The sequence below is a fragment of the Salvelinus alpinus genome, chromosome 28 (genome assembly GCF_045679555.1).
Source record: "Salvelinus alpinus chromosome 28, SLU_Salpinus.1, whole genome shotgun sequence".
Taxonomy (NCBI): Eukaryota; Metazoa; Chordata; class Actinopteri; order Salmoniformes; family Salmonidae; genus Salvelinus; species Salvelinus alpinus.
In genome coordinates, this window is record NC_092113.1 from 32,583,114 (window position 1) to 32,609,245 (window position 26,132).

The window sequence follows — 26,132 nt, forward strand, 5'->3', positions numbered from 1 at the left end:
AAAAATATAACCTCTTTTCTAATACTACAGTATGAGATGATAAAGCTCCTGCATGAGAAGATTAACATGACAAGTGAAGCAAAAGGCAGGAAATCTTTTTTACATCATCATTTGGCATCTGGTACACATTTTGCTATCATTGACGTATGAATGAACTATTATCGTATGACTAAATCATTATCCTTTTCCTGTCCATAAATTAGAGATAAAATGTGTTATCCTTCCAAGCACAGTAACATAGCAAGTGAAGAAAAAGCTCATAAACCTTTCTTCATATCATCAAACGTCATCTTGTATGACAGTTGAGTCACTTCTTGCTTATTGGCGTATGTCTAAATCATTTCACCATTTTCCTTTCCATGCAGCCCTGGTGTATTAGTTCCAGCTACATAACATCAGACACTTAAACAGCAGTAGGCTACACAATAACAGCAATTTAAAAGGCTCTTCTCTCCTCCTTCTCAAACGGCAGACAAGGACACCACACATGTTGTGGATCTGACAGTGGCCAGCCCACAGCCTCTCTGTAACCTCTGACATTGGACAGAAAAGCAGCAGTCTCCAACCACCAGACAGAAAACAGAAAAGCTGATCATGACCACACACTAAAACTCCCTTTGATTCTAAACAGATTGAGACAAAAAGCAGGAAATTCGAAACCTAACCCACTGATTTCCAGATTTGCGTCTGAGTAAAAATTATTTTTAAAGCATGACATCTGTATGTCAGAATTGTAATAAAATCACAAAAAATAACTCCACAACGAATCCTCATGTTGGTAATGTTTAGATTGCATATAGAGAATAATTGCATATAGTTGTGGGGGGCTGTTTAAAAATCTTCGATAAAAATATGTTAAAATATTTATTTACTCTGATTTTAGAGTCCTCCCTCAAACAGAAATAAACTCACAGAATATCTAGGCCAAATTTAAGAAATGGTGTCACACTTTAAGCAGCTGACTGGGACTCAAGACTCAAGAAGTCCTGATTGTTCTTAATGCTATGAGAGCAGAGCTGAGTAGAGGAGCTATCCTAGCTGAGTGTCTTTACTTTGGAGGGTTTAGCTCTCTAGCTTGCTGCTAGCTCCCTGGTTCAGCTGTGTCCCAAATGGCACCCTATTCCCTATATAGTGCACTACTTTTGACCAGGGCACATAGGCCATAGCCATAGGGCTCTGGCCAAAATTAGTGCACTATATAGGGAATAGGGTGCCATTTAAGACACAAGTCACTGTGCTCTGCAGCTGGCCAGGCCTAATGAGAGATCAGACTCAAACATCAATTCATCTGCCTCATTGTAGAGGACAATGAGGGCCAACTGGTTCAGTAAGGAGAGATATTATGGCTGCTCCTCATGTGGGATAGGGTCGCCTTGTTTACTAAGATTAAGCACAGAAGGACTAAAACAGTACACAGCACACACGTACACAGAAGCACAGATGCGCACACACACACACTAGCACAGACGTACACACACACTAGCACAGGTGCACACACACACAAGCACAGAAACACCAACTGACCGATCGTTCGTTCTCTTTGATTTCCTGGAACAAAGAACAAAAATAAAATAACTTTGGGACCTGACTGGCTACGTTTTAAATGGTTGTGTGGGTCGGTGAGAGCGGTGAGGTCTCTGACTAAATAAACAAATATTTTGTTATTATCAGAGCTCCTTGGCTGGCTGTAGGAGAGAGGAGAGGAAAAAAGAGCAGAGGAAAGGTGAGAAGAGAAGAGGAGGAGAGGAGAGGAAAGGAGAGAAGAGGAGAGGAGAAGAAAGGAGAGAAGAAAAGAGAAGAGGAGGGAAGAGAAGAGTAGAAGAGAGGAGAAGAAAGGAGAGACGAGAAGAGAAGAGGAGAGGAGAGGAGAGCAGAAGAGCAGAAGAATGGAGAACAGGAAAGAAAGAAGAAAGCAAAGCAGAAGAGGAGAGGCTGGTCTGCATGGAGTCCCCCTCGGCCTCCCTTGTCCTGACAGGGCATCTGTCTTCATTAAAGAGAGCCCAGTGTGTATGACAGCCACTGAAACGCTGGTGTCTTCACGAGTAATGAAGACAGATGACCCCAAGATCCAGTAAAAAGGAACAAAAAAGCAGAAGGTTGAACAAATCAAATGTGAGAAACAACCCTTAATGTGAACACAACACAGCATCTGGGTTTCAAAAGGATTTTAAAACACTAAATGGGAACACATGAACAGAAGCAAGCAAACGTGTTGTTTGCTTGCTAAACAACTAAACAAGCTAGATTGTTCGTAGTTTGATGGTGTGTTGTGTATTTCTTCTTGCTTGTATCATTTCTGGCTTGCTCCCTAGAAGTGAACAACACACCCCCACTCCTTCTTTTCCACAGTCCCTCTCTTTCTCCCAGCCACACAGGCCCCCTGGACGCCTATGGAAATTGACCCCAGTTTTGTCTATCTGAGACAGGCCTGTTGTTAGAGCCAGAGTAGTGTCTGAAGTCTGGAAAGGAGGGAGCGAGGGAGAAAAAATGTGAACACTGACACAGAAAAAGAGAGAGAAAAGAAATCTGGCAAGACCCTTTGGCTCTTCTGAAGCCTAGCAACATTCCAAGTTACTAATTTATTCATAAATTTATCCATTCAATAATTCATCTACTGATTAATTTATAGCTATTTAGCTCAAGAGAAAAATCCTTACACACAAACATAAACACCAACAATAGCTCCAACTAAAAATACCGGGAGCACAGAAATGTTTTTAGAAGACCGCTTTTTATGTCTACTTTATATAAAAAAAACTAGATTCAAAACCCATTGTAGTCTCCACATGGAAAGCACTAGTAGCTGTCACAGAGGCGATTGTGAAGGGAACAAGACCAATGTAATGTGGATGGCTGACATTTTGTCGAAAGTGTCAGGTTTCTCCCTCTCTCTCTTCCTCTCAATATTTCATCTGTACTTTCTTACTCTTTTCTGTTTTGTATACAGAACCTAACCTACCCCACAAGGTCAAAACTCAGGTGGTTGGCATTGCCACAGTGAAACCTGAACCTGTGGGTTAGCATTGTCACAGTGAAACCTAAACCTGTGGGTTAGCATTGCCACAGTGAAACCTGAACCTGTGGGTTAGCATTGTCACAGTGAAACCTGAACCTGTGGGTTAGCATTGTCACAGTGAAACCTGAACCTGTGGGTTAACGTTGCCACAGTGAAACCTGAACCTGTGGGTTAGCATTGTCACAGTGAAACCTGAACCTGTGGGTTAGCATTGCCACAGTGAAACCTGAACCTGTGGGTTAGCATTGTCACAGTGAAACCTGAACCTGTGGGTTAGCATTGCCACAGTGAAACCTGAACCTGTGGGTTAGCATTGTCACAGTGAAACCTGAACCTGTGGGTTAGCATTGTCACAGTGAAACCTGAACCTGTGGGTTAGCATTGCCACAGTGAAACCTGAACCTGTGGGTTAGCATTGTCACAGTGAAACCTGAACCTGTGGGTTAGCATTGCCACAGTGAAACCTGAACCTGTGGGTTAGCATTGTCACAGTGAAACCTGAACCTGTGGGTTAGCATTGTCACAGTGAAACACACACACAGAGGCTAGCATATTATATCGTAGTGGAGCTGTCCCAACAGGCTCCAGTAACAGTTTCTTCCTGTCCACACACACACACACACACACACACACACACACACACACACACACACACACACACACACACACACACACACACACACACACACACACACACACACACACACACACACACACACACACACACACACAAGGTCTCTAGCCCCTTCAGCTCTGACAGTCAGCGCACGAGCAGATCTGAGAGCAGTACAGCCTGTGGTAAACAAAAACCCCTCCACGGCCCACACTGAATCCGATGCCAGCTAGCTCAGTGGAAGAGCATGACACAGGACATGCAAACAGGATGCCATTGACTTACATTGAACGCTGGCGCTGCCGGTCCAAGCGAAGGGGTCCAGCCCTGCGAAGAAGGGGCTCGCCTTCCGCAGCATGCACTCACCCCGGCTGGTGACATCATATAGCTGGCATGGGCCCATCCCCAGAGCTTCCATACAGTCAAACATGGTGGTGGAGCTTTCAACCTCCTTTTACTGTACCCCCTCCCTAGCCCCTACCTCCTGAGAACACACAGGTTAAACCTGCTGCTGTACCCCCCCTTCCTTGTTCCTGGAGTAGCTAGGTCACCTTACCGGTTTACAACAATAACAACAACAACAACAGTAGCAGCAGCAGTGAAGGTCCCAGATCAAACCCTTGTGTTGATGTGTTGCTGCCTGCTGCTACCTTTTCCTTCGTTCCTTCGCGCTCTCTCTCTCTCTCTCTCTCTCTCTCTCTCTCTCTCTCTCTCTCTCTCTCTCTCTCTCTCTCTCTCTCTCTCTCTCTCTCTCTCTCTCTCTCTCTCTCTCTCTCTCTCTCTCTCTCTCTCTCTCTCTCTCTCTCTCTCTCTCTCTCTCTCTCTCTCTCTCTCTCTCCCGTCTGTTCTATCCTTTCCTGCTGGCACTTCAGTTTCTATACCTCCTTTCCCTTCCCCTCAGCTGGAATGCAGGGCTGGTTCCTGCCTGGCTGTATCTGTAGCTGAATGTGCTGTTCTGAGTTCAGTGTTGCTCTATCGTCTCCCCCTGCCCTAGGGCGAGCTGCTCCCTGTCTGCTGTAACAGACCTAAATAACAGCTCCCTCCCTCTCTCTCTCTCTTTCAGCTCTCTCTCTCTTTCAGCTCTCTCTTTCTTTCACTGCTGCATCCCAGACACATACAGCACAGCGGAGCGAACCAACTGCCTCAGACTGAGAGAGGGGGGGTGGAGAGGGAGAGAGAGAGAGAGAGAGGGGACCCAGAGGGAGGGGTTGGAGAGAGATTGAGAGAGAGGAGGAGGGAGGGGAAGAGGAGGGGAAGTGGCCAGAGCCCCGTGCTGCTAGGCGGGGACTGATTTGTTAGAGGACAAAACTTTATTCCATTCTTCTCTCTCCTCTCCTCTCTTTTTGTCCCCGCTTTCTTTTGTTTTTCATATTTCAGCCCGAATGCAAACAAACACAACCCCTCCCCTCCTCTGCCCTATTCAGATCCCTCTTGGTTCTCTCGATTTGTCTTTACACTGCACCTCCCCCACTACCCCTGCAGTAAATATGAGCCCCCTCCTCCCCCCTCCCTCCCTCCCTTAGCCCCCGTCTCTAATCATAACCATATTAAAGTCTGGGCAGGCAGAGAAAAAGGCAGCCACAGAGACGGAAAGAGAAAGAGGGAGAGAGATTTTATTTTATTGGCCCAATAGTTACGTCATTAAAATAACAAACTTTACTTTATTTTAACAGACCTAGAAAGTTAGAACCAAGCCCCCCTCGTTGTCCACGGTACATAGAACCCCCCTGACGCCCCACACCCATACAAAGTCCCCCAGACGACTCACCAGCCCCCCATATACATGCTAAAGTGTGAGCTGAGCCCACACCAGCCCCAGCAGCACAGCTCTGGGGTCTGTACACCCCACCCCCAGCATCCCAACATGTAGTTTACTAGGCAGCCCCTTCCCCTGTTGGCTATGCTATACCTAGGTCCTCCAACATATAGGTCCAGAGTCAGCCCCAACCCTCCAGAGTCAGCCCCAACCCTCCAGAGTCAGCCCCAACCCTCCAGAGTCAGCCCAAACCCTCCAGAGTCAGCCCCAACCCTCCAGAGTCAGCCCCAACCCTCCAGTCAGCCCCAACCCTCCAGAGTCAGCCCCAACCCTCCAGTCAGCCCCAAACCTCCAGTCAGCCCCAACCCTCCAGTCAGCCCCAACCCTCCAGTCAGCCCCAACCCTACAGTCAGCCCCAACCCTACAGTCAGCCCCAACCCTCCAGAGTCAGCCCCAACCCTCCAGTCAGCCCCAAACCACCAGTCAGCCCCAACCCTCCAGTCAGCCCCAACCCTCCAGTCAGCCCCAACCCTACAGTCAGCCCCAACCCTACAGTCAGCCCCAACCCTACAGTCAGCCTCAACCCTACAGTCAGCCCCAACCCGAGGCCTTATACACCACCCACCCAGGACAGAGAGAAAGAGAGAGAGAAAGAGAGAGAGACACAGAGACACAGAGAGAGAAAGAGAGAGAGAGAGAAAGAGAGAGAGAGAGAGAGACAGACAGAGAGAGAAAGAGAGAGAGAGAGAGAGAGAGAAAGAGAGAGAGAGAGAAAGAGAGAGAGAGACACAGACAGAGAGAGAAAGAGAGAGAGATATAGAGACAGAGACAGAGATAACATTGTGCTGAACCCAGAAACCAGATGCCAGGCTAAATCCTTCCCTTTTGTCTATGTGTTCCAGGGAACAGAGAATGGGCAGGAGCGTTCAAGCTCTCTCTCTCTCTCTCTCTCTCTCTCTCTCTCTCTCTCTCTCTCTCTCTCTCTCTCTCTCTCTCTCTCTCTCTCTCTCTCTCTCTCTCTCTCTCTCTCTCTCTCTCTCTCTCTCTCTCTCTCTCTCTCTCTCTCGCTCTCTCTCTCTCTTCTTCTCATTCTGTCAATCTCTTTCTCACTCTTTATCTCACCCTCTCTCTCCGGCAGTGCTTTAACTGTGAAGAATGAAAGCTTGCATTGCTCAATCCCCTCTGTACATTAAGTCAGATAAATACCCTCAATAAATACACATACACATACACACACGCACATACACACACACTGTGAGCTTGGCAGTGGACACACTCCACTCAAGCTCATCTGACCGCCTTCAAGTCAAAACAAACATTTAACTGAAGCTCAAAACAAAACGAGAGACGTAGGAAATGAAGAGAGGAAAATGAATATAAACAGGGAATGCAACACTTTTTATGAAGTACATATAGTGCATTCGGAAAGTATTCAGACCCCTTCACTTTTTCCACATTCTGTTACATTATAGCCTTATTCTAAAATGATTCAATTGTTATTTTTCCTCATCAATATCCCATAATGACAAAACAAAAACATTTTATTATTTTTATTTTTGAAGATCTATAAAAAAGAACAACTGAAATATCACATTTACATAAGTATTCAGACACTTTACTCAGTACTTTGTTGAAGCATCTTTGGCAGCAATTACAGCCTTGAGTATTCATCGGTATGACGACACAAGCTTGGCACACATGTATTTGCTCAGTTTGTTTCGGGCGGCCAGCTCGAGGAAAGGTTTTTGTGGTTCCAAACATCTTCCATTTAAGAATGATGGAGGCCACTGTGTTCTTGGGGACCTTTAATGCTACAGACATTTTTTGGTACCCTTCCCCAGATCTGTGCCTCGACACAATCCTGTCTCGGAGCTCTTCTGACAATTTCTTCAATCTCATGGCTTGGTTTTTGCTCTGACTGTCAACTGTGCACTGTCAACTGTGAGACCTTATATAGACAGGTGTGTGCCTTTCCAAATCATGCCTAATCAAATTAATTTACCACAGATGAACTCCAATCAAGTTGTGGAAACATCTCAAGGATGATCAATGGAAACAGGATGCACCTGAACTCAATTTCAAGCTGTTCTTGTCTATTAATGTTATTTATCATGTTTTGTGTGGACCCCAGGAAGAGTAGCTGCTGCTTTTGTAACAGCTAATGGGGATCCTAATACAATACCAAATACCAGAAATAGCGAAGGGTCTGAAAACTTATGTAAATAAGATAAATAATACATTTGAAAAAAAATCTAAAAATCTGTTTTTGTTTTAACTTTCTGGGGTATTGTGTGTAGATTGATGAGGAAAAAATGTAATTGAATCCATTTTTGAATAAGTCTGTAACGTAACAAACTGTGGAAAAAGGGAAGGGGTCTGAATATTTCAGAATGCACTGTACATATAATGCTTTAGGTCAGTGTCATAACACGTTTTAAGTGTACCATAAGGCATTATAAAGGACGTTATAAAGCATTATACTGATCTTATGTACTTCATAGAAAGTGTTACCAAAATGCTAATATGAACATAGAAGAAGGTATTTCTATAACGTCACTAATAGAAGACGTGTCATCCTGCAACAATTGAAAGGTAAGTACACAGACACAGAAGTCACAATAGTTATGCCTTACATCCAAAACCACCCATCCACATTCTTTACTGGGAGATTCATTGTCCCTTCACCTCACTACAGCTTTCTTCCCTTAGAGCTTTCAAAGACACCATGCAACCCTGCTCTACAAACAGAATGCTTTACAATCAAAGCCTGTGGTCCAAATTGAACCATATTCCTATATAGTGCACTATATAGACCATATGGGGCCATTTGGGATACAGCTAAAATGATGTGTAGTGAATCAATAGCATATCAATAATCCATAAAAAAGACTGAGACTGGTTCAACTGTTGAGCAGTAGACAGACACTGGCTGGTTGTCCATTAAAACAAACATCTGAATACAATACAATGGGAGGAGGAGAAGGAGGAGGGATTCACCATAGCATGTGTTCTGGCTCTGTGCCCTCCCTACCTGCTGAACTTCCATATTCCCCCGTCAGACTGGTGGAAGTGGTACGACCCATCAGGCAGCCACAACACCATTTCCTGTCAATCTGTGCTGCAATGGCTGGCTGGCTGGGCTCCCTTCATAAACACAAACGTACACACTGCCTGGGCTGTCTCACATGCGCACATACACACACACACACACACACACACACACACACACACACACACACACACACACACACACACACACACACACACACACACACACACACACACACACACACACACACACACACACACACACACACACACACACACACACACACACACACGCACACACACACACACACGTATGCGCGTGCAAACACACACACACACGCGCATGAGAAAGGGTATCAGGAATGATGTTGATTAAATTGTTCATTGATTTAAAACCTCCATATTACTCCATACCATACTCCATACCTTCCATATTTGATCATTTATTTTCTTAAGTTGGCAGGATGTGTGTACACACACACACACAGTCAGAGTAGAGAGCCTGAGCACAGACACACACACGCGCACGCGCACACGCACACAGATGCACACACACACATACAGACGCACTCTCTTTAATAGCCCTTTTGTTGCAGTAGCAAACAGTTAAGAACATTAGTAGTAATTGTCTCTTTCCTCATATAATTGTCATGTCATAAAGCAGGAGAGTTTGTGGCAGGAACTAGAGAACAGTGGTGGTGATAGTGCAGAGGAGTTATCTTCAAATATACATGAAGGAACCTATACTTCTACAGGACACAACACTAAGGCAGCAGTCAATACATAACCTATATGTTTTCTAGTAGTTTCATTTTACAGACATTCTTAGAGTTTGAAAGGTCACGTTTTGGAAACTCATCACGGACAACTTTAGCATTTGAGCTAATTAGCAACATTTCAAGTGCTAACTACTTTTTAGCTACTTTGCAACTACTTAGTATGTTAGCTAACCCTTCCTCTAACCCTAACCTTAACCTAACTCCTTACCTTAACCTTAACCCTAATCCCTAGCCTAGCTAACGTTAGCCAGCTAGCTAACAATAACGTTAGTTACCTAGCCACCTAGCTAGCATTAGCCACAACAAATTGAAATTCGTAACATATCGTATGTTTTTAAAATTCATAACATATTGTATATTTAGAAAATTTGTAGCATATTGCACGTTTGCAAATTCGTAACATATCATGCGAAATGTAATTCATAACATATCATACGAAATGGATGATGGACATCCACATCTTCCAAGATGGCTTAGCAGTTCAGACGTCATTTCTCTTTCGTATTGTCGTGTCCTGTATATATATATATTTACACCTTTCTTCGCATATCTTTTATATATTTTATTATCCAAGAACTCAACTACAAAAGCTTTCCTGCAAAAGCTTTCCTGCAACCCGCTTCACCAATTACAAAAAAGTATTATTTACCTCAAATCTGAAAATCCACCGTGGAAGCTAGCCAGGGGCTAATTCAGAAGCTAGCCAGAAAGCTAACCAGAAGCTATCCGATAGCTAGCCAGAAGCTAATCTGTAGCTGCCCAGAAATTAGCCGGTCTGCTGGCTAGCGTTGGTGTCTCAGCTGCCCACGTTTTGTGGTCATCAGCTATTCCTTTAGCTCGATAATCTACCGGCACTTTTGTGCAACGCGACTCGGACCGGAGCATTCCGGGACTTTTTTTTCTCTCAGTTTCCCCGGATTTCAGCCGCAGGCTCTGGACATTTGCAGCTAGCTAGCTGCAAACCGTGTGACTATTGGCTTACGTCGATCCCGGAGCAAACTCAAATCATTCCGGAGCTAGCCAGCTGAGGAGTTCCATCAGCCATTCCTGGGCTACAGTCACCTATCCGGACCCGTTTTTTTGTTTTTTGTTGTTGCTGCAGATACGGAGCCCCGCCGGGCCTTCACGACTGACTGCCGACGTTATCTGCCCGAGGGAGTTATCCAACTGGCACCTCCGTCCCGACGTTACCTGAACGCTCATCTGGGGCCCGCTAACCGTTAGCTGTCTTACCGGCTGCTATCTGAATAAGTATATCGGACAATTATTATTATTATTATTATTATTATTTTTTTTTCTTGGGTCACTATATCTATTTTGCCAATTTGGATTGATCCCCTCTACCACACGGAACCCCACTAACCTACCGACGGAAACGCACGAGGTATCTACAAATAGACTTCCATACTATGCTATCTCGCTACCGATAGCCATCTACCCGGCCAGCTGTCTGGATCGCCGTGACCCCAACCAACCTCTACTCACTGGACCCTTATTGATCACTCGATTAAGCATGCCTCTCCTTAATGTAAATATGCCTTGTCCATTGCTGTTCTGGTTAGTGTTTATTGGCTTATTTCACTGTAGAGCCTCTAGCCCTGCTCACTATACCATATCCAACCTCACAGTTCCACCACCCACATATGCGATGACATCACCTGGTTTCAATGATGTTTCTAGAGACAATATCTCTCTCATCATCACTCAATACCTAGGTTTACCTCCACTGTATTCACATCCTACCATACCTTTGTCTGTACATTATTCCTTTAAGCTATTTTATCGCCCCCAGAAACTTCCTTTTACTCTCTGCTCTAGAAGTTCTAGACGACCAATTCTCATAGCTTTTAGCCGTACCCTTATCCTACTCCTCCTCTGTTCCTCTGGTGATGTAGAGGTGAATCCAGGCCCTGCAGTACCTAGCTCCACTCCTATTCCCCAGGCGCTCTCTTTTGATGACTTCTGTAACCGTAATAGCCTTGGCTTCATGCATGTTAACATTAGAAGCCTCCTCCCTAAGTTTGTTTTGTTCACTGCTTTAGCACACTCTGCCAACCCGGATGTTTTAGCCGTGTCTGAATCCTGGCTTAGAAAGACCACCAAAAATTCTGACATTTTCATCCCCAACTACAAGATTTTCAGACAAGATAGAACGGCCAAAGGGGGCGGTGTTGCGATCTATTGCAAAGATTGCCTGCAGAGTTCTGTTTTACTATCCAGGTCTGTTCCCAAACAATTTGAACTTCTACTTTTAAAAATCCACCTCTCTAAAAACAAGTCTCTCACCGTTGCCGCCTGCTATAGACCACCCTCTGCCCCCAGCTGTGCTCTGGACACTATATGTGAACTGATTGCCCCCCATCTATCTTCAGAGCTCGTGCTGCTAGGCGACCTAAATTTTAACATGCTTAACACCCCAGCCACCCTACAATCTAAGCTTGATGCCCTCAATCTCACACAAATTATCAATGAACCTACCAGGTACCACCCCAATTCCGTAAACACGGGTACCCTCATAGATATCATCCTAACAAACTTGCCCTCCAAATACACCTCTGCTGTTTTCAACCAAGATCTCAGCGATCACTGCCTCATTGCCTGCATCCGTAATGGGTCAGCGGTCAAACGACCTCCACTCATCACTGTCAAACGCTCCCTGAAACACTTCAGCGAGCAGGCCTTTCTAATCGACCTGGCCGAGGTATCCTGGAAGGATATTGATCTCATCCCGTCAGTAGAGGATGCCTGGACATTTTTTAAAAATGCCTTCCTCACCATCTTGAATAAGCATGCCCCATTCAAGAAATTTAGAACCAGGAACAGATATAGCCCTTGGTTCTCTCCTGACCTGACTGCCCTTAACCAACAGAAAAACATCCTATGGCGTTCTGCATTAGCATCGAACAGCCCCCGTGATATGCAACTTTTCAGGGAAGCTAGAAACCAGTATACACAGGCAGTTAGAAAAGCCAAGGCTAGCTTTTTCAAGCAGAAATTTGCTTCCTGCAACACAAATTCAAAAAAGTTCTGGGACACTGTAAAGTCCATGGAGAATAAGAACACCTCCTCCCAGCTTCCAACTGCTCTGAAGATAGGAAACACTGTCACCACCGACAAATCCACTATAATTGAGAATTTCAATAAGCATTTTTCTACGGCTGGCCATGCTTTCCACCTGGCTACCCCTACCCCGGACAACAGCACTGCCCTCCCCTCTGCTACTCGCCCAAGCCTTCCCCATTTCTCTTTCTCCCAAATACAGTCAGCTGATGTTCTAAAAGAGCTGCAAAATCTGGACCCTTACAAATCAGCCGGGCTAGATAATCTGGACCCTTTCTTTCTAAAACTATCTGCTGAAATTGTTGCCACCCCTATTACTAGCCTTTTCAACCTCTCTTTCGTGTCGTCTGAGATTCCCAAAGATTGGAAAGCAGCTGCGGTTATCCCCCTCTTCAAAGGGGGGGACACTCTTGACCCTAACAGCTACAGACCTATATCTATCCTACCCTGCCTTTCTAAGGTCTTCGAAAGCCAAGTCAACAAACAGATTACCGACCATTTCGAATCCCACCATACCTTCTCCGCTATGCAATCTTGTTTCAGAGCTGGTCATGGGTGCACCTCAGCCACGCTCAAGGTCATAAACGATATCTTAACCGCCATCGATAGGAAACAATACTGTGCAGCCGTATTCATTGACCTGGCCAAGGCTTTTGACTCTGTCAATCACCACATCCTCATCGGCAGACTCGACAGCCTTGGTTTCTCTAATGATTGCCTCGCCTGGTTCACCAACTACTTCTCTGATCGAGTTCAGTGTGTCAAATCGGAGGGTCTGTTGTCCGGGCCTCTGGCAGTCTCCATGGGGGTGCCACAGGGTTCAATTCTTGGACCGACTCTCTTCTCTGTATACATCAATGATGTCGCTCTTGCTGCTGGTGATTCTCTGATCCACCTCTACGCAGACGACACTATTCTGTATACTTCTGGCCCTTCTTTTGACACCGTGTTAACAACCCTCCAGGCGAGCTTCAATGCCATACAACTCTCCTTCCGTGGCCTCCAATTGCTCTTAAATACAAGTAAAACTAAATGCATGCTCTTCAACCGATCGCTGCCTGCACCTGCCCGCCTGTCCAACATCACTACTCTGGACGGCTCTGACTTAGAATATGTGGACAACTACAAATACCTAGGTGTCTGGTTAGACTGTAAACTCTCCTTCCAGACTCACATCAAACATCTCCAATCCAAAGTTAAATCTAGAATTGGCTTCCTATTCCGCAACAAAGCATCCTTCACTCATGCTGCCAAACATACCCTTGTAAAACTGACCATCCTACCAATCCTCGACTTTGGTGATGTCATTTACAAAATAGCCTCCAAAACCCTACTCAATAAATTGGATGCAGTCTATCACAGTGCCATCCGTTTTGTCACCAAAGCCCCATATACTACCCACCACTGCGACCTGTACACTCTCGTTGGCTGGCCCTCGCTTCATACTCGTCGCCAAACCCACTGGTTCCAGGTCATCTACAAGACCCTGCTAGGTAAAGTCCCCCCTTATCTCAGCTCGCTGGTCACCATAGCAACACCTACCTGTAGCACGCGCTCCAGCAGGTTTATCTCTCTGGTCACCCCCAAAACCAATTCTTCCTTTGGCCGCCTCTCCTTCCAGTTCTCTGCTGCCAATGACTGGAACGAACTACAAAAATCTCTGAAACTGGAAACACTTATCTCCCTCACTAGCTTTAAGCACCAGCTGTCAGAGCAGCTCATAGATTACTGCACCTGTACATAGCCCATCTATAATTTAGCCCAAACAACTACCTCTTTACCTACTGTATTTATTTATTTATTTTTCTCCTTTGCACCCCATTATTTCTGTCTCTACTTTGCGCTTTCTTCCACTGCAAACCAACCATTCCAGTGTTTTTAGTTTTTATTTTACTTGCTGTGTTGTATTTACTTCGCCACCATGGCCTTTTTATATTTTTATTTATTTATACATATATTTGTTTGCCTTCACCTCCCTTATCTCACCTCATTTGCTCACATTGTATATAGACTTATTTTTTTTTTCACTGTATCATTGACTATATGTTTGTTTTACTCCATGTGTAACTATGTGTTGTTGTATGTGTCGAACTGCTTTGCTTTATCTTGGCCAGGTCGCAATTGTAAATGAGAACGTGTTCTCAATTTGCCTACCTGGTTAAATAAAGGTTAAATAAAAATAAATAAATAAAAAAAAAAAAAAAAAAATTAATACATACAGTACAATGCGAAATGTAAGATATCATACGACATGGAATGTTTCAGATTTACGTACAGAATAATACAAAATGCTCTGAGACCAGGTTGGTCAAACAGGCAGAAACATGCCAAACCATCCACATATCTGAGGGTTGACGCTGACTAAAATCATGTTGTCATCTATGAAAGAATGAAGTAATAAATGTATTCATACCCAACACACTTGTGAGTACATTTATTTACAGCCTCTATAACTCTCTCCCACTTTGATATTTCTTTCACTGTGTTTTGAGCTCATCATTTAGACCAATAACACTGACTTCTCAATTTATTGAATCTACAAAAAGTTATTTCAACTAAGTGAAGTTCTATAGTAGCACATCTCTCTCTCTCTCTGTCTCTCACTATCTATCTATCTATCTCTCTCTCTGTCTCTCACTCTCTATCTATCTATCTATCTATCTATCTATCTATCTATCTATCTATCTATCTATCTACCTACCTATCTACCTACCTACCTACCTACCTACCTACCTACCTACCTACCTACCTACCTACCTACCTACCTACCTACCTACCTACCTACCTACCTACCTACCTACCTACCTACCTACCTACCTACCTACCTACCTACCTCTCTCTCTCTCTCTCTCTCTCTCTCTCTCTCTCTCTCTCTCTCTCTCTCTCTCTCTCTCTCTCTCTCTCTCTCTCTCTCTCTCTCTCTCTCTCTCTCTCTCTCTCTGTCTCTCTCTCTCTCTCTCTCTCTCTGTCTTTCAATTCAATTCAATTCAAGGGGCTTTATTGGCATGGGAAACATGTGTTAACATTGCCAAAGCAAGTGAGGTAGATAATACACTATATCTGTCTCTCTCTCTCTCTCTCTGTGCAGTGCTTTTGGACATGTAGTATTCACATACTCTCTATAGTGCTCGTGACCCAGGCCAGGTCCCTGTCTGCCTCCCTGCCTCCACCCCTTCCTTCCCTGTCCACTGAGCCTGAACTCTACAACAAACCCCCAATGGGCCACTAACTTCCCCCAAAACGTATCCTGCCTTCCCCTCCCTCCTCCCTCTCTGTCTCTGTTTGTCTCTCTCTCCTTAATGCCCTCTTTTATTTTCCTCTGTTCCTTCTGACTCTCTTCTTGTTTTGTCATAGTTGTTATTACTCTACTCCCTTTTACTGACTGTATGGTTTGTTAGCGTTCTCTGGTTGCTTTTCTCTTCTCTTCTTGTTTTCCTTTTCAGTTAATTATCCTATGAATTCTCACCTGCTCTTTCGTCATGCTTTGTGACAGAACAACATTCTAAGAAATTTCTAGGAAACTCCCACCTTTCTCGTCTCCCTTCCCTCTCTCTCTCTCTCTCTCTCTCTCTCTCTCTCTCTCTCTCTCTCTCTCTCTCTCTCTCTCTCTCTCTCGCTCTCTCTCGCTCTTTCGCTCTGTCTCTCTCTCTCTCTCTCTCTCTCACTCTCTCGCTCTTTTGCTATCTAACTCTCTGTCTCTCTCGCTCTCTCTCTCTCTCTCTCTCTAATCAAACCCCTACGGTAGTATTGCCAGGAAGACTGTACATGCTGTAAGCTCTCCTTGAGACTAGAGGTGAATCAGGTTTTACTACTGTTCGCCATTCTGATGTGAAATATAGATAAGACCTATACAACATATTGTTGCTACTTCCTCTATCCTCAAGGCATACAGTCATTCCTTACGGGGTTTCTGGGCTTATAAACAAGACTTGGCATGGTGATATTGGAAGGAATGCCTAGCTTTCCGTCTTTCCATAGCTGATGTGAGCAGTGAGTGTGTGGATGTGCTGAAACAGATTGCCAGTGATGACAGAGACATAGAACCCCACTCCAGCCCTCCCTCCCTCCCTCCCTCCCTCCCTCCCTCCCTCCCTCCCTCCCTCCCTCCCTCCCTCCCTCCCTCCCTCCCTCCCTCCCTCCCTACCGCCACAGCTAACTAGCTAGCTTCAGGTTACCAACACACACATATGCACACAGTTCACACACATAATGGGTTACTAGTACTACAGTGGCTACATGCTGTAGATGTAAACTCATCCACCAATCCGGACAGAAACCCATTGACAGTACATGACGTGTGTGTTTGTTCAGTTCTATCGTCATTGAATGATACTATCGTGCCCTCGCCAGTCCATCCATCCTCAACATCAACCTCGAGCAGCATCTCCTACACTCATAGAAAAAAGGGTTCCAAAAGAGAACCCTTTTTGGTCCCGGGTAGAACCATTATGGGTTCCAAGTAGAACCGTCTGTGGAAAATAGTTTTACCTGGAACCAAAAAGAGTTCTTCAAAGGGTTCTCCTATGGGAACAGCCAAAGAACACTTTTAGGTTGTAGATAGCAAAAAAAAATCTAAGAGTGTAAACATGTTCAGTTCTGAAGAGCCACACATTCACCTGACTACACATCTCCCCTGGGTGACACACCTGACTACACATCTCCCCTGGATGACTCACCTGACTACACATCTCCCCTGGGTGACACACCTGACTACACATCTCCCCTGGATGACTCACCTGACTACACATCTCCCCTGGGTGACACACCAGACTACACATCTCCCCTGGGTGACACACCTGACTACACATCTCCCCTGGGTGACACACCAGACTACACATCTCCCCTGGGTGACACACCAGACTACACATCTCCCCTGGGTGACACACCTGACTACACATCTCCCCTGGGTGACACACCAGACTACACATCTCCCCTGGGTGACACACCTGACTACACATCTCCCCTGGGTGACACACCAGACTACACATCTCCCCTGGGTGACACACCTGACTACACATCTCCCCTGGATGACTCACCTGACTACACATCTCCCCTGGGTGACACACCTGACTACACATCTCCCCTGGGTGACACACCTGACTACACATCTCCCCTGGGTGACTCACCTGACTACACATCTCCCCTGGGTGACACACCTGACTACACATCTCCCCTGGGTGACACACCAGACTACACATCTCCCCTGGGTGACACACCTGACTACACATCTCCCCTGGATGACTCACCTGACTACACATCTCCCCTGGGTGACACACCTGACTACACATCTCCCCTGGATGACTCACCTGACTACACATCTCCCCTGGGTGACACACCTGACTACACATCTCCCCTGGGTGACACACCTGACTACACATCTCCCCTGGGTGACACACCTGACTACACATCTCCCCTGGGTGACTCACCTGACTACACATCTCCCCTGGGTGACTCACCTGACTACACATCTCCCCTGGATGACTCACCTGACTACACATCTCCCCTGGGTGACACACCTGACTACACATCTCCCCTGGGTGACACACCTGACTACACATCTCCCCTGGGTGACTCACCTGACTACACATCTCCCCTGGATGACTCACCTGACTACACATCTCCCCTGGATGACTCACCTGACTACACATCTCCCCTGGGTGACACACCTGACTACACATCTCCCCTGGGTGACTCACCTGACTACACATCTCCCCTGGATGACTCACCTGACTATACATCTCCCCTGGATGACTCACCTGACTACACATCTCCCCTGGATGACTCACCTGACTATACATCTCCCCTGGGTGACACACCTGACTACACATCTCCCCTGGATGACTCACCTGACTACACATCTCCCCTGGGTGACACACCTGACTACACATCTCCCCTGGATGACTCACCTGACTACACATCTCCCCTGGATGACTCACCTGACTACACATCTCCCCTGTATGACTCACCTGACTATACATCTCCCCTGGATGACTCACCTGACTACACATCTCCCCTGGGTGACACACCTGACTACACATCTCCCCTGGGTGACTCACCTGACTACACATCTCCCCTGGGTGACACACCTGACTACACATCTCCCCTGGGTGACACACCTGACTACACATCTCCCCTGGGTGACACACCTGACTACACATCTCCCCTGGGTGACTCACCTGACTACACATCTCCCCTGGGTGACTCACCTGACTACACATCTCCCCTGGATGACTCACCTGACTACACATCTCCCCTGGGTGACACACCTGACTACACATCTCCCCTGGGTGACACACCTGACTACACATCTCCCCTGGGTGACTCACCTGACTACACATCTCCCCTGGATGACTCACCTGACTACACATCTCCCCTGGATGACTCACCTGACTACACATCTCCCCTGGGTGACACACCTGACTACACATCTCCCCTGGGTGACACACCTGACTACACATCTCCCCTGGGTGACTCACCTGACTACACATCTCCCCTGGATGACTCACCTGACTATACATCTCCCCTGGATGACTCACCTGACTACACATCTCCCCTGGATGACTCACCTGACTATACATCTCCCCTGGGTGACACACCTGACTACACATCTCCCCTGGATGACTCACCTGACTACACATCTCCCCTGGGTGACACACCTGACTACACATCTCCCCTGGATGACTCACCTGACTACACATCTCCCCTGGATGACTCACCTGACTACACATCTCCCCTGTATGACTCACCTGACTATACATCTCCCCTGGATGACTCACCTGACTACACATCTCCCCTGGGTGACTCACCTGACTACACATCTCCCCTGGATGACTCACCTGACTATACATCTCCCCTGGATGACTCACCTGACTACACATCTCCCCTGGATGACTCACCTGACTATACATCTCCCCTGGATAACTCACCTGACTATACATCTCCCCTGGGTGACTCACCTGACTACACATCTCCCCTGGGTGACTCACCTGACTATACATCTCCCCTGGATGACTCACCTGACTACACATCTCCCCTGGGTGACTCACCTGACTACACATCTCCCCTGGATGACTCACCTGACTACACATCTCCCCTGGATGACTCACCTGACTATACATCTCCCTGGGTGACTCACCTGACTACACATCTCCCCTGGATGACTCACCTGACTACACATCTCCCCTGGGTGACTCACATGTCTGTTCTGTCTCTCTCTGTCTCTCTCTGTCTCTCCATGTCCATTCTGTCTCTCTCTGTCTCTCCATGTCTCTCCATGTCTGTTCTGTCTCTCTCTGTCTCTCTCTGTCTCTCCATGTCTGTTCTGTCTCTCTCTGTCTCTCTCTGTCTCTCCATGTCCGTTCTGTCTCTCTCTGTTTCTCGCTCTGTCTCTCCATGTCCGTTCTGTCTCTCTCTGTCTCTCTCTGTCTCTCCATGTCCATTCTGTCTCTCTCTGTCTCTCCATGTCCGTTCTGTCTCTCTCTGTCTCTCTTTGTCTCTCCATATCCATTCTGTCTCTCTCTGTCTCTCCATGTCCGTTCTGTCATGACTTTTTGCTACCCGCGTTTTTTGCACACAAAACAATATTTAGTTGGCTGGCCCCAAAAAATCACCAATCCCCTCCTTCCCTGATTCCTCAAACCCACAAAGCCCCACCCAGAGTGTGCCCTCCCACGTCTTCTCCCAAGCCCCTCCCCTATTGCCATTGCCCAGTCGTCGTTCTGCACGTGCCCAGTATGAAGCACACAGACCCCTCCCCCTTTTAATAGTGTGCGGTCTCTTGTCTCCAGTAGAGGTACAGTACAGTCTGTGGTCTCTTGTCTCCAGTAGAGGTACAGTACAGTCTGTGGTCTCTTGTCTCCAGTAGAGGTACAGTACAGTCTGTGGTCTCTTCTCTCCAGTAGAGGGACAGTACAGTCTGTGGTCTCTTGTCTCCAGTAGAGGTACAGTACAGTCTGTGGTCTCTTGTCTCCAGTAGAGGTACAGTACAGTCTGTGGTCTCTTGTCTCCAGTAGAGGTACAGTACAGTCTGTGGTCTCTTGTCTCCAGTAGAGGTACAGTACAGTCTGTGGTCTCTTGTCTCCAGTAGAGGTACAGTACAGTCTGTGGTCTCTTGTCTCCAGTAGAGGTACAGTACAGTCTGTGGTTTCTTGTCTCCAGTAGAGGTACAGTACAGTCTGTGGTCTCTTGTCTCCAGTAGAGGTACAGTACAGTCTGTGGTCTCTTGTCTCCAGTAGAGGGACAGTACAGTCTGTGGTCTCTTGTCTCCAGTAGAGGTACAGTACAGTCTGTGGTTTCTTGTCTCCAGTAGAGGTACAGTACAGTCTGTGGTCTCTTGTCTCCAGTAGAGGTACAGTACAGTCTGTGGTCTCTTGTCTCCAGTAGAGGGACAGTACAGTCGGTGGTCTCTTGTCTCCAGTAGAGGTACAGTACAGTCTGTGGTCTCTTGTCTCCAGTAGAGGTACAGTACAGTCTGTGGTCTCTTGTCTCCAGTAGAGGGACAGTACAGTCTGTGGTCTCTTGTCTCCAGTAGAGGTACAGTACAGTCTGTGGTCTCTTGTCTCCAGTAGAGGTACAGTACAGTCTGTGGTCTCTTGTCTCCAGTAGAGGTACAGTACAGTCTGTGGTCTCTTCTCTCCAGATAGTAAGATAGTGCATGGGCTTTTTTCATGTTGAGTCTGGCCCAGTTTTTCATGTTGAGTCTGGCCCAGATTTTCATGTTGAGTCTGGCCCAGTTTTTCATGTTGAGTCTGGCCCAGTTTTTCATGTTGAGTCTGGCCCAGTTTTTCATGTTGAGTCTGGCCCAGTTTTCATGTTGAGTCTGGCCCAGTTTTTCATGTTGAGTCTGGCCCAGTGTTTCATCTTGAGTCTGGCCCAGTTTTTCATGTTGAGTCTGGACCAGTGTTTTAGTGAAAAATAGAACAAAGCCATGTAAGCGGAATCGATTTCCAGAAACTAGCTGAGCCTTTCTGAGCTGTCATCCAGAGACCAGTGTCGCCTGGGGAGACCCGAGAGAGAGAGGGAGAGAGAGCTGGGATGGGATGGCAGAAAGACAGGGCGGTTTGTATTAAACCCATCAGAAGCCCTGGTCACAGTGATAAGCCTGTCGACACTGGCCAAATAGGACAGCATTGTAGAATGCATACAGCACATAGGCTGTCATGGCACAGAGGCCACAGACTAGCTAAATTGGACAGCACAGAATGTTCAGAACACTGATCACAGAACACAGTACACACCCAGTGGCACAGAGGCAACCCAATATCTACTGTTTACAGTATGTCTTAAGGAATGCATACATTGTCAATCGTCTTTCAAGAGAGCTCCGTGATGTTCATCATCTGTCCATTTCTACTCTCACAATAGGACTAAACCACTGTTAATTTAGTATGTCCTTTAAATCACCCTGAGTTATGTGAGTGACATTGAGGATTGACAGAGGAGAGAGATGGATTGGTTTTAACCAACTGGCTGGACTTTCCTCCAGTGTGTCTGTCTCCCAAGCAGACCTGGGTTTAAATACTATTTGAAACCTTTCAAATACTTTTAGCGTTTGTTCTACCGTATAGTCTCCCTGGAGTGCCAGGTGGGCCGGGTTTGCACTTTTAGGACTATATCACTGGTTCCCAGATAAGGTATTTTGAATGATTAAAAATAGTATCTGAACCCAGGTCTGCTAGCAGGGCCTTTCTGTTCAGCGCTGTTTGAAGAGGACAGAGAGAAAACAACAGTGGAAATGGGAGGTTGTTGTTTGTGCCTGGAAGGAAGTAGAGAGAGGAGTAATGGCCTTAGCTCATACATTTTAATTTACCATACATAGCTCACTCACACTCTCTTTATCTGCCTCCCTCCCTCCCTCCCTCCGCCCCCCCCCCTCTCCGTCTCTCTCTCGTGCGTGCACACACACACAAACACACACACACACACACACCATTCACTACATACCACATAACACACACACAGAAACACACACACCATACACCACATACCACATAACACACACACACACACACACAGTCTTGTACTTGTACACACACACAGTCCCCTTGTGGGGACATACAATTCAGTCCCATTCAAAATCCTATTTTCCCTAACCCCTAACCCTAAACCTAACCCTAATCCTAACCCGTACTCTTACCCTAACCCTAACCCTAACCCAAAAACCTAAACTTTATCCTAACCCTAAACCTAACCCTAGCTCCTAACCCTAACCCTACAACTAACCCTAGCTCCTAACCTTAATATTTAACTTAATTCTAACCCTAACACTAATTCTAACTTTAACCCTAAACCCCTTAGAAATAGCATTTGACCTTGTGGGGACCAACAAAATGTCCCCAGCTGGTCAACTTTTTGTTCGTTTACTATTCTTGTAGGGACTTCTGGTTCCCACAAGAATAGTTAAACACACACACAGAAACACACACACCATACACCACATACCACATAACACACACACAGAAACACACACACCACACACCACCTTCACCAGTTGAGGGCTGGACTGAAACTCAACACTTCAACTGCAGATTTATAAACATCTGAATTAGGTACAAAGTGCTGTTTGTGCTCTCTCCACTCCCCTCTGAGGAAACATTTCCTGCTCTATCCTTTTCTGTCTTGTTTTAACGTTTAGTTTTCCATTTCGTCTTGTACCTCTTCCCACCAAAATGGCTCCTTTTCATCAATCCCTGAGCTCCCTAAGCCAACATGACCTCGTTGTGTGTGTGTGTGTGTGTGTGTGTGTGTGTGTGTGTGTGTGTGTGTGTGTGTGTGTGTGTGTGTGTGTGTGTGTGTGTGTGTGTGTGTGTGTGTGTGTGTGTGTGTGTGTGTGTGTGTGTGTGTGTGTGTTTGTGTGTATATGTGTGTGTGTGTGTGTGTGTGTGTGTGTTTAAGAATGCATTGGAAGGGTGTTTTTAATTATGTCACTCTGCATGAAGATTGTTCCTGGAAGATTTAAGTCCTTTTCACAGCCTGCTTGACTTAGTGGTCTTTGTGTGTGTGTGTGCGTGTGTGTGTGTGTGTGTGTGTGTGTGCGTGTGTGTGTGTGTGTGCGTGTGTGTGTGTGTGTGTGTGTGTGTGTGTGTGTGTGTGTGTGTGTGTGTGTGTGTGTGTGTGTGTGTGTGTGTGTGTGTGTGTGTGTGTGTCTGCTCGTGGGCGTGTGTACATGTGCAACCCACTGTTGCATAAACAGGCTGTCAGTACCACCCTATTCCATCTGGGGCAGTGAAGAACACACAGAGGGTCTTTTAGACAGACAAGTTCAAACAAGCACTCCATTCCATTCTATTAATACAATGCTTATTATAACAGACACCGCATCAAAGAACATGCACCTTGGACTTTCATACACCTTGGACTTTTATACACCTTTCATACACCACAGAGAGAGAAAGACAGAGAGGAGAGAGAAAGATAAATTAATACAGAGAGAGAGACGAAGAGAGAGAGAGAGAGAGAGAGAGAGAGAGAGAGAGAGAGAGAGAGAGAGAGAGAGAGAGAGAGAGAGAGAGAGAGAGAGAGAGAGAGAGAGAGAGACGAAGAGAGAGAGAGAGAGAGAGAGAGAGAGAGAGAGAGAGAGAGAGAGAGAGACGGGTCCGCTCACCAACCAAGATTTCACAAAATGGGACAAACACCAAATTGAGACTCTGCATGCAGAATTCTGCAAAAATATCCTCCGTGTACAACGTAGAACACCAAATAATGCATGCAGAGCAGAATTAGGCCGATACCCACTAATTATCAAAATCCAGAAAAGAGCCGTTAAATTCTACAACCACCTAAAAGGAAGCGATTCCCAAACCTTCCATAACAAAGCAATCACCTACAGAGAGATGAACCTGGAGAAGAGTCCCCTAAGCATGCTGGTCCTGGGGCTCTGTTCACAAACACACCCCACAGAGCCCCAGGACAACAGCACAATTAGACCCAACCAAATCATGAGAAAACAAAAAGATAATTACTTGACACATTGGAAAGAATTAACAAACAAACAGAGCAAACTAGAATGCTATTTGGCCCTAAACAGAGAGTACACAGTGGCAGAATACCTGACCACTGTGACTGACCCAAACTTAAGGAAAGCTTTGACTATGTACAGACTCAGTGAGCATAGCCTTGCTATTGAGAAAGGCCGCCGTAGGCAGACATGGCTCTCAAGAGAAGACAGGCTATGTGCTCACTGCCCACAAAATGAGGTGGAAACTGAGCTGCACTTCCTAACCTCCTGCCCAATGTATGACCATATTAGAGACACATATTTCCCTCAGATCACACAGATCCACAAAGAATTCGAAAACAAATCCAATTTTGATAAACTCCCATATCTACTGGGTGAAATTCCACAGTGTGCCATCACAGCAGCAAGATTTGTGACCTGTTGCCACAAGAAAAGGGCAACCAGTGAAGAACAAACACCATTGTAAATACAACCCATATTTATGTTTATTTATTTTAACTTGTGTGCTTTAACCATTTATACATTGCTACAACACTGTATATATATAATATGACATTTGTAATGTCTTTATTGCTTTGAAACTTCTGTATGTGTAATGTTTACTGTTAATTTTTATTGTTTATTTCACTTTTGTATATTATCTACCTCACTTGCTTTGGCAATGTTAACACATGTTTCCCATGCCAATAAAGCCCCTTGAATTGAATTGAATTGAATTGAGAGAGAGAGAGAGAGAGAGAGAGAGAGAGAGAGAGAGAGAGAAAAAGAAAAAGAAAAAGAGAGACAGAAAGAAATAGAGAGAGAAAGAGATTGTTTATTTCGCACTGTTTATTATCTACTTCACCTGTTTTGGCAATGTAAGCATATGTTTCCCATGCCAATAAAGCCCTAGAATTGAAATTTAATTTAATTTAATTGAGCGAAGAGATCGACTCCACCGAAGCAGGGTGAAACATTATGTTGTAATGGACTCTGCTCGACTACAGGCCTCCGAGAAAAAGGCCTTTGGTGGTGGTTTTCTCCATCCTACATCCACGTGGACTAAAGGAAATGACCGACTAGTGTTTCAAAACATCTCTGGCCCAGGTCCTCAGACCTCCAGCTCTGATTGGGGAGAGCTTACAGAAGTGTTTCAGGGCTCAATGCAGATGTTATCACACTGTAAGTGGCGGTAAGGGGCCTCCAACTGTTTGTTTGAAGGGCTCCCATAATACCAGGGATCAACTGATAACAGACTCAGAGCTAGTCTGCTCAGTGCTCTCTGCTCTGCGAAGCAGCGTGCTAGTATAGAGAGACGTCAAATTGTCTTATGGAGATTTGTGTACACACAGACATACGTAAGGAAAGGGCCTACTATACACACACACAGACACAGGCAAACACACACTAACACAGGCAAACACCTCAGCCTCCTCCTGTTACTTAACCATCACACTTGTAGGTGACCAATCATAATAGAACATGGGAACCTGTCACGCCCTCCTCTCTCTCTCTCTCTCTCTCTCTCTCTCTCTCTCTCTCTCTCTCTCTCTCTCTCTCTCTCTCTCTCTCTCTCTCTCTCTCTCTCTCTCTCTCTCTCTGCCTCTCTCTCTCTCTCTCTGCCTCTCTCTCTCTCTCTCTGCCTCTCTCTCTCTCTCCCGCTCTATAAAACAGGTATTTCCAAAAAGCCTGTACCAACATCATATCACCACGGCGACCGTGGGAGGAGGTGCTCCAACCTGTCGGCATAGCTACCTGCGTAAGCAGCAGAGTGAACACCCAACACCTACAAAGGTAGGTAGAAAGGACCCTGTCTGTCCCTGGCTACCTTTCACACAGCAATTAACCATGGAACTCCCTTTAAAACACTACCTCAACACACACACAGACACTCTCTCTCACACACACACACACACAGAGACAGA

At 46.0% G+C, this 26,132-nt stretch overlaps 1 protein-coding gene across 4 annotated transcripts in view; it reads right to left on the reverse strand.

The window, feature by feature from the left end:
• The window catches only part of LOC139557721 (retinoic acid receptor gamma-A-like), a 123,064-nt gene that overhangs the window by 50,559 nt on the left and 46,373 nt on the right, over positions 1-26,132 (reverse strand). For 2 of the 4 annotated variants that reach the window (XM_071372850.1, XM_071372849.1), the window contains exon 1: positions 3,915-4,784. The exons of the other annotated variants lie outside the window; for them this stretch is intronic. In XM_071372850.1, the coding sequence (XP_071228951.1) occupies positions 3,915-4,059 (145 nt within the window). In that variant the 5' untranslated portion in view covers positions 4,060-4,784. Of the gene's footprint in view, positions 1-3,914; positions 4,785-26,132 lie in introns of those variants that run through there. 4 annotated transcript variants of the gene reach the window in all.